The following is a 13,032-nucleotide window of genomic DNA, read 5'->3' on the forward strand; positions in this document are numbered from 1 at the left end:
TCATCTCCAAATTTTTATTTAATAGCAGCAAAAGCTGGTGTGGCAAATAATTGCTTTGCTAGAGTGCATTGTTATATAAGTGAATACAATTCTAACCTGAGACCTCAGTACTTTAAATAAGATCAACAAACAACACATAAGGGTTAATTCATCCAATAAAGTACAACCACAAGAAAGACCAGAAAACCGGAGAATAAAACAAATTGCCAAATTTGGACTGCTGAGCTTCTATTTTTCCGGCCTTTCCAGTGAATGAGATGGTCAAGACAAGCTGGCAGGCAAACTTGTTCCAGATGAGCACAGAAAAGATTGAAAACTGCAGGTATTCCAGCCCTCTCTGATGTTACAGTGTTAAGGCCTCACAGTGTGCAAATAAAGCAGTCCACTAAAGAAAAAAACCCTCACACATCACAACCATTTAACAAGACTGCTGGTATATCTTTCAGACTATACCGTGTGCTTTTTGTGTGATTAGTTAGATTTCTCTCTATGTATGATATATGTATGGTATAAATATATATATATATAACTGTAACTGCTGATCTACAGTAAGAGATTACTAAAACCATGTGCTTTTCATTTTTTGACAAACTTTTAAGAAACTCATTGATTTCTTCTTTAAATATTAGGAATGATATCAGAGATTGGCCTATTTATTTGTAGGCCAGTATTATATGATAAATACATTGGATAGATATGTCATCTGCCTGCTTAGAAATATAAAACTCTTGATTAAAGTGTATAATAAATATGCCCACATTGATTTACAGGTAAAATAATTATTAAAAGTGCATCCTTAACAAGAAGAAACCACTAAATAATGCCAGTTGATAAGTCCAGTCCATAAGCTAGCAGGGTTTTCCACATGCACCTGAAACAGATAAATGGTGGATTCATAGGTAGTAGATGCTCGCATTGCTCTCGCTAAAGACAAACTGCAGCATGCATGCATGCAGCAAAAATATGAGTGGGAGAGAGGAAGGAAGGCGTAAACTAACCATCAAATCCTAAAGGTTTGGATTCACTCAGATACTCAAGTCTGGTTTTCAACAAGGACCCAGATTAGAATTTGCTGCCACTGTGATAATAATAGGGAGTACAGGGAAAACCCCAGCTACCCTGCGGCACTTACATTAGGAGAGAAATGCACACCGGTGGTTGTAAAAGTATTACTATTACAGTTATTTATCTGTGATATCTGAGACTGTGGAAAGTTGAAACACTGGAATGGATGCATGGATTCAGGCTTACGTTTCCTGGATCACATTTGTTGATTTGTGCAGCTCTTGCTGAGGTAGTGCTAAATCCCTTAAAATCTTAAACCTTATAACTTCTCCTAAATGTCCACTTTACCCAATAGCAAATAATAATCTATCCCACAAAGCACCATTTTTACCTTTTGTTCAAAGCTATGATTATTCTGTCACCACAAATTTGACTGTAAGGCCTAAAATGTTCAATTGGTCCATCAGATAGTAGATGATGTTACTAGAGGTTGGCTATGAGGCGGCTCACAAGATTCTGGAGCTCCTGAGTCCTGCGCTCAGTAGTCTTCAGCACTTCTGTGTGATTTGCTTTTTCATTGCTCTCATAATCTGTCACAACCTTGTTGGTGATGAGGGACAGGCCCAAGACACGTAAGCGACGGTCAGGAGCCACGTCCTCCTGGGCACGTGTGCCACAGTGACGAGCCACCACCACCTCCGGGACTGTGCTCATACCTAGACAGAGGGTAGAGGTTGACATTTAATTGAGTACATAAAAACATTCCTTTACATCTCAGTTAGTACTGAACCTTGAAAGAGACACGTTAAAAAGAAAAGGTGGTTTGACTTCAGCACTGTGGTATAGGTCACACAGGATCCTTCATTTCACAAAATGCAACTTTATAGCAATTTCTATTAGATCATCCCTGCTTAATTAATCTCCATGGCTTGGCTTTCTCTTATAAATGTGTAGTTACCAACCCAAATCAAGCTAACACCTCACAGAACATGACGAACATGCCATAACAAGTAGGCTTAAACTTAAGTGTAAAAGTAGTACTAAGATAGTTTTAAAAAATTGTGATAGTGGCCCTCCTCTGAGCAGCAAAACAAGCCAATATGACTATATTATTAAAGTCATAAATAAACATAGGTATATCCAATGTTTTAGCAAACAGTTGCTTATTAAGAATTCATTTGGAGTCATTTTCTTATCGTTATATGATGTATTTAAGATCCTAATTAACTTGTCTGCCATTTGTTGCTGCGTCTGTAGCATAAAGTGTTGAATTTTTTTAAAAGGATTATGGCAGTGAAAGTTCATGAACTTAGACATTCATTTTTATTAGCTATCTTGTAATAACTATTCTGTCATAAATGGCATATTTTCCTATAATTTAGCAACTACTCTGGCTGTGAACTGACATATGTAAAAGTAAACTATAGTAAAACTCAAAAAGATAATGAACCCAGGTAACAACTTTCAAAATGTATCATCTTTTTCTGCCAATTTTACTACACAGAAAATATTTACCATTAAACATGCTACATTTACTGCAACTGATCTGATGTAGTTAAAACTGGTTTATATCAAGTTCTTGCTTTGTAGGACATGAAAGTCTAAATCACATTATGATGCATAATAACACAAACAAAACATCAATTGCTATACAGTGAAAAAAGAGTAAGAGGGTGTATGCTGTGATGTATATGATGTGAACCGGTGGTTACAAGGATGAAAAAATGATCTCTGATGATAGCTGATTTTTCAAGTTGGTACTGAAAAAGGTGCACGTGAAACTGATTTAGTGATGAGGTGTCTTGTGTTGTGCCCCTTAAGCGGAGCAGTAAGTGTTGGAAAGGAGTTATTGGTTTGAATTTGAAAGTAAAATTTAATGCCATTATTATCTGTGTAAATTAAAGAAAGTCAGGGTACTCGATCCATGTGCACAGGTGGAAATGAATCATATGAGCTCTATGATGTGTTCTTGGTTCAGTAATATCTCTTGTAGTGAGGGAACAAACTGAGAGGAAGTAGCACAGCAAACTGGGAGGCAGTGTTACGGCTCCCAGTTTGATCTCCACCAAATTATTTAGAATTAGAATTTATTCATGGATGGATCTAAAGAGCACAAGTGAATAAAACTGTAATGAAGGCAAACAATAAGCAAGTCCAATCACGTAACATAAACCTCCTTCTGTATTGTCATAACAACAAATCACAAATAACACTACTCAGATAGTTTTTCTGATTTGTTCCAGTCATAGCCTGAATCCAAACCATTTACTGTTGACTTGTAGACTCTGCATGTATAAATTATTATTTTAACCACAGAGCTGAATTATTTAAATAAGAAAACAGAGCTTGTATTTAAACCAACTTCACCTTCAAAAACACAAAAGTATTGTGCAGTATAATTGTGTGTAACTGTATACTACCACATAATGTGCAAAAACAAGTGTGGGGGGAAAGAAACAGGGGAATTAGAAGAAGCGTTTTCAAGAGTGAAGAATTGCAAAGTCATTCATACTGTATGACTTTGTAAAAACTGGAGGTTATGTAATAATAACAGGAGAGCCAGGTGCCAAGTTGGTCTGTCAATGATCTGAACAAATAAGTAACAAATACAGACTCATACATAATACATAATAGATCACTAGGAGGACCAAATGAAAAATACTATCCTTTATACAAAACAACATTTTGCATGCATAGATTTTGAAGTCATTTTTAGGTCTTTAATTTAGTTAAGCCAGCATATCTTGTGTACCTTTAAGTCTGGGGTTCAATATCGGACAATTGAACCAGACAGGAAAACTCTGTAGTATCACATAAGCTTGTTTTTGCACTGTCCTGTGAATCAGGTGAAAACTGATGCTTTTTTCCCATATGGAAAAGAAATAGTAAAAACTTGTAAAAGACTTGCATAAGATGTGGCCTACTTCATACAGTGAATCATATAAGGCTTATATGATTTACTCATGAAAGTGGCCACTTTCTCATTACTTTTATATATTGTTTTAGTAAGTATCCAAAACATACAAGTCTCATTTAGATAATTTTTTCAAGGGATCTTATATCTGTTTTCACTCAAGACAGATACAAACTTTATAAGATTTATATATATCTTTTCCATATGGGTTAGCTTCCACTAGTTCCAACTGTTGGGGTAATATTACTGCAGAAATTTAACTGTTGGTACATCTTCAAAGTAATTCGTCTCTCCGTATTCATATTTTTTTAATGTCTGTATGGTGGCTCTTGTAGATGTACTGTTATGAAGTTTTAACCCTTTATGGTACCTTTTAAAAGAACACTATCTGAACTGAGGATGAAGGAGCTGTACTAACCCACAGCATCAGCCCCCAGCTTCTGCAAGAGTTTGCACTCAGCAATGGTTTCATATGTTGGGCCAGCCAACATGCAGTATACCCCTTCCTGCAGGAAGCTGTCATAGCCCAGTTCCTTTGCTGTTTTTCTGGTCAGGGCTCTCAGGTCACGGTCATATGCATCTGACATGCATGGGAACCGCACTCCAAACCTGCAGGGATAATTAATGCATGAATGAGACACAGGAGTAATGTATAAGATACAGATTTTCCTTTCACTGCCCTGCCCGAGTGTTTCTGTACCTCTCATCATTGTGCCCACACAGAGGGTTCTGTCCTGCAAATCCGGGCATGTTGATGTGATCTTTAATGAGCATGATGTCTCCCACACTGTAGGTGTCATTGAGTCCTCCTGCTGCATTTGTCACAATCAGAGTGCTCACACCCAGCAGATAGAAGACTCGCACTGGGTAAGTCACCTGGAAAGATAAAAATTGTATGCTTCAGAGACAGCAGCTGTCACTCTTTTATGGTCTCAGTGTTTGTCAGTAAATTACAGAAGGAAGTTACAGGTAACCTGGGAATAATAGCAAAGCAAACAATTCATCATATGAAGCAAACATTATAAAAGTGCCAGCTTCTTTATGTACTGATGTCAGTAAGATTTTTATTACTGTAGGTTTTTGCGCATGTGTGGTACAGTGGTGGTTCTGTGCTAACCTTTATATGGCAACTGATGGCCCATAAATGACTGTTGCTACTTTTCACTGCAGTCACATTTAGAAATTGTTTTTTTCTATTTCACATTCCCCTAGAGATTGAATTGCCTATGAAAGTGCTCTGCTAGTTAGTGCAGAAATGTTATCGAGTAGCTTGCTATCTTGATAAGGTCAGTGCTGTCACTTTGGAACATTGGTATGCTTGATATAGGATTTGCATATTATAAGCCCACAACAAACTTTGTTCCATGGACAAAATTTAAGCAGAGCCGTGTGTAATAACAGGACTGCAGAACCTCTAAAAGCAAACGAATGATATAATGTTTGGTGGAATACTTCTTCTAAAAAAACATATTCATTGTATAAGACAAAGTAATCAATTATAGGCACTTATTATTGCTGGTGTAATCTTTACTATACTAAATGTTTCAGATGAGTGTATTGCCATGGTAACAATAGCTGATCTGCCTAACCACAAGACAGTTGTGATAAGCGTGTCTTTAATTTGGCAGATATTCTGTCATTAAGCAAAGTACTGGAACAATTAAAATGTGCGGACAAACATCAGAGTGACACTGAGCCATGCAGTTACTGTACATGGTTAATAAAAACATCCCATCTAATGTTATCTTGGCTTTATTTTTTTCAGGTTGCCAAGTAGGACTTAAGGACCATAACACAGGACAAAGTCCAGTACATTCTGCCAGTGCGCCCCAGGGTGGCTGTGGCTACAATGTAGCTTGCCATCACCAGTGTGTGAATGTGTGTGTGAATGGGTGGATGACTGGATATGTAAAGCGCTTTGGGGTCCTTAGGGACTAGTAAAGCGCTATATAAATACAGGCCATTTACCATTTTACCATTTACCAGAAAAGCAAATTTGTAGTAGAAAATTTTACTTAAGCTGGCATAGGTGGGGGGTGGCATATGCAGACGATTCATCTAGAGACATTTAAAATGTTGTTTGTCTATACTTCTAACTGGATATAAGAGGACTATAAAGCATCTGACCTTCTGTTACTATAAAAAAAATGTGTCTTTATGATTCAGGGGGGTCATATGGAGAATTTTATGTGGATATGGCATGTGAAAGCGGGTAATAAAAGTCAAACCAGGATACAGTCTCCACAGGCCAAAGGGCAATCCAATGTGACACACTGGTTGTCATCTCAGCACTTCAGCTGATCATTCTACAAACTTGGTAAATTGTTACCTCAAGTTGTACCTATCCTTGATCCTTGATGTCATACACCCAAATTTCCCCTTGTGGGACAATTAAAGGATTATTCTATTCTATTCTATTCTATTCTATTCTATTCTATTCTATTCTATGTAAGTGCTTATTAAAAGTCACTAGGCTATTTGGGAGAAAGTCTTAACCCTCTCAAGGCAGGCGTTGCCGATTTGCAACAGTTAAAAACTAACAACCTGATTACCCCACATACATATTTTATGAGGTTTTTTTTTTACTCAGAAGTACCACTGCAGGACTTGGTTGTGCATTAGCAACAAAAAGTTTAATTTGAGCCTGAGAGGGTTAATTGTCTCAGAGAACAGCTTTCTCTCATAGAATATAAGCTTTGTGGAAGAAAGTCTGATTTTGACTCATCAATTTAAAGAGCAACAATCTATTTTGACGGCAGTTGGAACTGCATGTTTTTCTCAGTGTGACTGACTATGTCAGAATTTAAACTGCTGGCTGAATTCTACAGTACAGTGCATCGTTTGCATCAGCAAGGTCTCAAGACACAGAAGCGAGTTGGGTTGTGTAATGGAAATGTTGTATTTGTTCCAGAGTTGCTTGTTTTTTCACAGCACAATAATGCTGATTCATGAGTTATGAAACTATTCTATGAAACATGATTGATACAGTCTTGAAGACCCTGAATGTTCTGCTGAGGGAACGACTACACCATATGAATGTGAAATGAGTACACCACTTCGTCTGTGTGCCGAGCCAGAGTCTCAGTCCCATATGCATATAATAACCTTTTTAATGAAAACTCTGAATGATGACTGCTTTTTATTTGTCTTGTTCTTTCGTTACTGGATTTCTTCTGTAATTTGGGATAGAAATTGTGACAGAAAGCTGCTCATGAGGCAAAGCAATAACAAATAAATGTATATCTTTGCACATTTTCACATGGAGGCCATTCAAAATGCAGTTAGATCAAATATAATCCCAGCAGAGCAGAGCATGGAAGTGGACAATTAATGGGTTACATCCCAAAGAGTAAACACCAGGTATCTGCTACTCACAGTAGCTCAAAGAAAACACCAAGCTTTCTTAACATAAGCAGAATACGCAACTAAAGCTCCCCACACAAGACTGGTCCACACACTGACTAACCAGCTCTTCACTTGCTTATATGCTGCTAGGTGGCTGATTGCTGAATAAAGCCAGCTGTCCACTGGCTCCTCGGGCGAGCTGGGTGGAAGCTAAACTACTGGATGAGAAAAACGCACCCACACAACACACAGACTTGCTAGGGCTGTAACAAATATAAAACTCATATCAGAGACATGACTGTTTTTAGCTATACTAGCCTCACTGCTATTTAGATGATTAAAAACAGTCATGTCTCTGTATTTACTGCAGACTGAAATAGTTTAACTTTTGCTTTGTGTGGAACCAACATTTTCTTAGAACTGCAGCTATTTATAATTGTAATCCCACAACGCCAGTTTAAATATTGGTAATTTATTACTTATTTTTATTGTGAAATAACTATACACTCTATATAAGATGGCTGTAGCCAATGTGACATCAGAAAAGAAAAAGATGGTCTAATCTGGGTAATAAAAGGTACCACAAGCAGTAGATTATCTCTACATACTGCTGCTTACCGTTTGTATGTTGTAACCCTCGTAGAAATGGAATCTCCCCTGCATACAGACACACTCGCAGCCATTCAGCTTGCCAAACACCAGCTGCCCTGCATGACCCTGCACTGCACAGCACACGTGTAGCATTAGCCATTGCTGGCATGAATATGCACACTGTCCAGACAGTAATAATGAGTTTTAGGAAACCGCTTACCAGTGCTGGTGGGAAAATGTAGAATATCCTCATATTTGAACACTGTCTTCTCCTCCAGCAGATCAGCTAGACCGCCCAGGCCTGAACCACAGATGATGGCCACTTTGGGACGCTGCTTTGTACGGTTAAGCAGCCAGTCCGCTGTCTCCTTATAGTCTTCATAACTGTATATGAAAGTGTTAAGGAACATAAACAATATCAAGTCAACATGTGCAGCTTTAACTGAGAATACAAAAGTAAGACATTGTTGAAAACAGAAGAACCAGCAGAACAGCTTCAACTGAAAGTTGTTTTAACTTCTATAGGCAATCATTAAAAGTCAGAACTCTAAAAAATAGAAAGATTAATGAGTTTTGTTCAGTTAAGGCTTTTCTGTGTGGATCAACTAGCCTGACCTGTCTATCCAGCTAAAGTGTGTCCCTTTGTGATGACAAAGTTTCCACAACTCATGTAAAGCTAATGCTCATTGTCTCACTGATTGCACTGGTAGAGTTACCCACTATTCAGCAAAAGCGATGTTAAAAATAAGTGAAAAGATCATCTGGAGGAGAAATGTGGGAGTAAAAGCCCACAGAAATGAACACTGTAAAAATATGATTCAATGATGCAGGGTGCAACACACTGAAGGGCTTTTACTTTGCTATTTTGAGTGCACCAGGCAAATTATAATTCAGGGGTGCTGATTTGATTGGGAATGCCCCAAGGTACTACATTATATAAAGCCTGAACCAGTCTGTAATTCTGGTTATAAATGTGGTAGTAAAGCTATAACCTTGGTAATGTTCCCTCAATGCCTCAAGTCAAGCCTTGTTGTTAAAATACAGGGACACTTCAGGCCGTGGCCTTTACCAGATCAAGCTGAAGCAGGGGAAAGCCCAAAGACTCTAGAAATCCCATCTAAGATATATGCTATATCTGATTAGAATTAGATGTTCTGGCTTATCTTTTCCATATTCCACCTGTTTCTTTGCTAAAAACCTAGCATGGAATTATTTTAGCAACAGTAGAAGTTTTGGCAACTAGGATGGAGAGTTCAGTCAAAGTCATAAAATTTCCATGAAGTAAGAAAGTAGGCCAGCTGCCAAATATATCAGGGGCCTATGCATCAAAAATGTTATCCAGAAGAAAGAAACTGAAAGTAACTGAATCATTATCCAGTCTGTCAGTTGCAATTGTGGCTCTATAACTAATTCTTCTAATAATAACTAATTTTCAGCTTTGTACAAGAACACCAGTCAGGAAGATTAACACATGGCTGTACAAACGTCTGCTGGATTAGAAGGTGGAGAATAAATGACAGCATGTCAGGTTATTTAACCATTGCATGTTTTTTTTTATCAGTGATTTATAAACCCAAGCAATGGAAACATGGAGACATCAGCAGGGGTGTATAATATGTAGCATAGCAATAAAACCATCTCTTATTCAGCAAGAACATGATGACAGCTCTCATTCCTGTAATTCTGCTGTAACCTTTTATTTAAGGGGAAGTAAACTTTCCCCATAAACAAGATGAATTTACTTTTGAGTAGCCAACTAGACTTACCAAATAACAATTATAAGAACTTGATGTTTAGCCATCTTTGTATGATGGTGTTAATCTGTTAGATTATCCTGTTTTTTAAATTACATAATAACCTTACAATTTCTACTATGTGTTAGCATTTTAAAGTCATGTCAAAATGACAGCTTGTAAAAAAACTGTGAAAAACTCAGTACAATCCATGTTTCATTAGCTAAACCAAATTTAGTTGCAATAAGTTAAAGTAGCTGTTTTCCGTGTCATCCTCTACAGTAGCTTCTAATTTTACAGAGCAGAATCTTAAAAGCAGAACCTCTATAAAGCCTTCTGCTTTTGTAGAGCTAATAACACCTGGATGTTATTTACTTTTTTAGTCCTGTGGCAGTAGTTTTTCACAGCTACCTAGCAACATATAGAGTAATATATGGGTAAGCCAGTACATTTTATTTCGATTTTTCTCCTACCTGCCTTTCAATTGAGCTCAATGTTTATCTAGGTTACGTTTGTCTTTGAGCTCACTTTGTGATTATGTTCAATTATACAACAGCAAGCAGGAAGTGAGTTTGTAAGGGCTCTCCTTCCCTTGAACTGGTGGGCTGGTATCGTGTGGAGCTGTCCGTGGTGCTGCGGGAAATTTGTATTCAGGCTCTGAAGCCTGACTGCCACATATTTCTGGCATTCCGAACACAAAGTCCCGAAAACACAAAAGGCAGCTTGACTAGTCGCGGTAGTTGCTAAGCCCCAGGCTTTGAATTAGACACACAAGACAGGCCTGTAAAGTAGGCGAACATGCAACCAGTCTGACTAGATCATTATGATAGATAGCAATGACATTTGCATTTTTATATATTAACAATGCAGGTTATTCTTCCCTCACGCTGTAGGTAAAGGCTTCCACCTGTCATATTACGACAAGCTCACTTCATAAGAGGAAAACCCTCATTGGCTGGTCTAATCTTCAGAAATAAGCGTCCTGTCACTTTTGCCTTCATTATACGTTTCTCAAAACGCACAAAATGCTTTATGTAAATCTTAGGATTTATTCTTTAGACCCCCTTCAACACCGTCCACATTCCAATTAGACAGCGTAGTGGCCTTGACAATCATTAGGCTCTTTTCACTAACATCCAGCCTTGTCATCCAGCCTTGTCATTCCTACCTGCAGTGACTGCTGGAGGGGTTTGCCGCTTCCATATCCGACGATGGCGACGATAAGGTCCCGTTTAGTGTTTATTTTCACAGGTGCTTCCCGTGTATGGTAAGCCAGTTAAAGCCGCCGATGGAGACTCTTCTGCTTGGGTGGACGGAGTGCGGAGGGGGTGTTGCGCGTTGACGTCAAGACATTTCGTAGGGGATGGGGCGGGGCTTACACAGAGTGCCGGTCGCACTTTGAAGAATACAAAATCCAATTTTCCAGCCGACTGGGCAATTTACTGATCCGTTTCTCATGACGAGACAAGACCGGGAACAGAGGGAGAAACAGTGAGAGGGCGACAGAGAAGAAGGGAAAGGAAAAGATAAGGAAATAATAATAATAAGATAAAATCTAAACAGTAATGTTGTGGATTTTTTTTGTTATTGTTTTTTACCCCACAAATATAAACAAACATTTCAGATTTCAGATGTTCCATTGAACACCAGTTCGGGGAAATCCCGCATGTGTCTGAAGCATGCTGTACAAATAGTGGCTCTGACTAACAATTCAAAGTGCTGACTCAGGGATTAGTAGAAAAGAATGAACGTGAAAACACACAAAAACCTAATACAAAGCAGTGACACAAGGCATAAGAAAAGGGGGGCAATGTACTGCATGTAATTACAGAGACAGGATAAAGTAAGGTAAATACAAAGCTTATTTGTTTAATATTTTATCTTAAAAAATCACGAGTTTACAATTAACAGGTCTGGTTATGGATTAAAGCCAACAACTCATAAACCATAAACATTCCAGAAAAAGTGAAAAATAGTTTAGTATAACATTTCAACTTAAATATGAATAGTTCCTATTTAATGCAACTTCTTTGCATTTATTTTTTTTTCATTTATTCACATGGGACAAGTTAGAAACAAAAACATGTCATGGTGGTGTTGTGTAGCAGGCTGGAGTTGGACCCAGATGCAAGACTCGAACACAAAAGAGATTACTGAAAGAGGCAGCTTTTATTTGCAGCAACAAAGCACTAAACTAAATACATGAAAACAAAACCTAACATTGGAAACTGAGAACTGAAAACTAGAAACGTACAATAAAAAACTAGGAACTGGGGAGAAAGCAAGGAGAAGTCAATGGCCAGCGTTGGTATTGGCGTGGTGTGGCGTGGTGGTAGTATCGGACGGAGGCCCTTGGGCGGCTTGAATGGTGGCTGGTATTGACAGGGATGGGAACCCTTGAGCAGTGCAGGATTGGGCAGTGCAGTGACCACTGGTTCAGGCAGAGATAAACCAGATGGAGCAAGGACCTCTGGTGGAGTAGAACCAGAAAGTGCAAAGAGCTCTGGCTAGCTGGAGCTGTGCAGGGTACACAGCCTGTTAAGGGTGCAGCGGCTAGGGCTACACAGCACATGAGGCTTCGCAGGCTCAGGCTGCAATGTGGAGACCATGGCTAGCTGGGCAAGCTCGCCTGACCCCCAGCGGAGACAGATGACTGGGACGCCTCAGCTGAGCCCCCAGCAGAGAATGAAACGAGAACCTCCGGGGGACCAGAACAATCTAAGGCCTCAAACTCAGTCTCTGAATTCCAGTGTTGGGTAAGTTACTTTAAATTAGTAACTTAGTTACATTACTAGTTACTTCTCTCAAAAGTAACTCAGTTACTTCAAGTTACTCGTTACTTTCAAAGTAACTAGTTACTAGGGAAAGTAACTTTGGTTTTACTCAGAATTCTCTTGTTAATGTGTTGCTTCCGTAACTGGATACCCAGCGAGATTGCCAGTCTTCTAGCTTGCTTACTTGCCACAAGTGCACTGTGCCACCTACCAATAGAAAGGAAAAAATAATGTGCATATTTCCACGAGTGAAATCCCACGCCTGGACCATCATTGACCGCCGCCATGATTCTAGCCTACGTCACAGTGTCACGTGCGCTTTTTACATCCAACACGAAAACTGCAGTTGTGGTGCTTTCGATTGTACTCAGAACTCGGAAATTCTGCCTTCCGAATAGGAAGATGTAGGTAACACCAGACTGCAGATGAGCTGCATACAGAGCTGGACTGGGACAAAAAATCGGCCCGGGCATTTTGACTAGACAACAGCCGCCATTATAGGAAAAATCATAAAGCCTTTGAATGAAAACAAACCCTGTTTTGACTGTGATGTACACTGTCTTGATGGTTTATATGTATCAATCTATCAATAGTTTGTTGTAAGATTCAGATAATTATTTTTTTAAAGCTAGATATTTTAAATGAAAATAAGAAAGTATTTCTTTGTGCC

General features: G+C 38.7%; 1 protein-coding gene across 2 annotated transcripts; it reads right to left on the minus strand.

Annotated features, from left to right (window-relative positions):
* On the minus strand, positions 1-10,916 carry pnp6 (purine nucleoside phosphorylase 6). 2 transcript variants are annotated; one of them, XM_026172966.2, is made up of 6 exons: positions 10,757-10,916; positions 8,076-8,239; positions 7,883-7,986; positions 4,620-4,795; positions 4,338-4,528; positions 1-1,721 (listed from the first exon to the last, which is right to left on the minus strand). In XM_026172966.2, the coding sequence occupies exons 1-6, from the start codon at positions 10,789-10,791 to the stop codon at positions 1,489-1,491; spliced, it is 903 nt and encodes a 300-aa protein (XP_026028751.2). In that variant the 5' UTR covers positions 10,792-10,916; the 3' UTR covers positions 1-1,488. The 2 variants fall into 2 exon arrangements, with proteins under 2 accessions (XP_026028751.2, XP_026028753.2); XM_026172968.2 differs by having other exon boundaries at positions 1,576-1,721; positions 4,420-4,528.
* Between the last annotated feature and the right edge of the window lie 2,116 nt (positions 10,917-13,032).

Source organism: Astatotilapia calliptera, chromosome 7 (genome assembly GCF_964374335.1).
Source record: "Astatotilapia calliptera chromosome 7, fAstCal68.1, whole genome shotgun sequence".
Classification (NCBI taxonomy): domain Eukaryota; kingdom Metazoa; phylum Chordata; class Actinopteri; order Cichliformes; family Cichlidae; genus Astatotilapia; species Astatotilapia calliptera.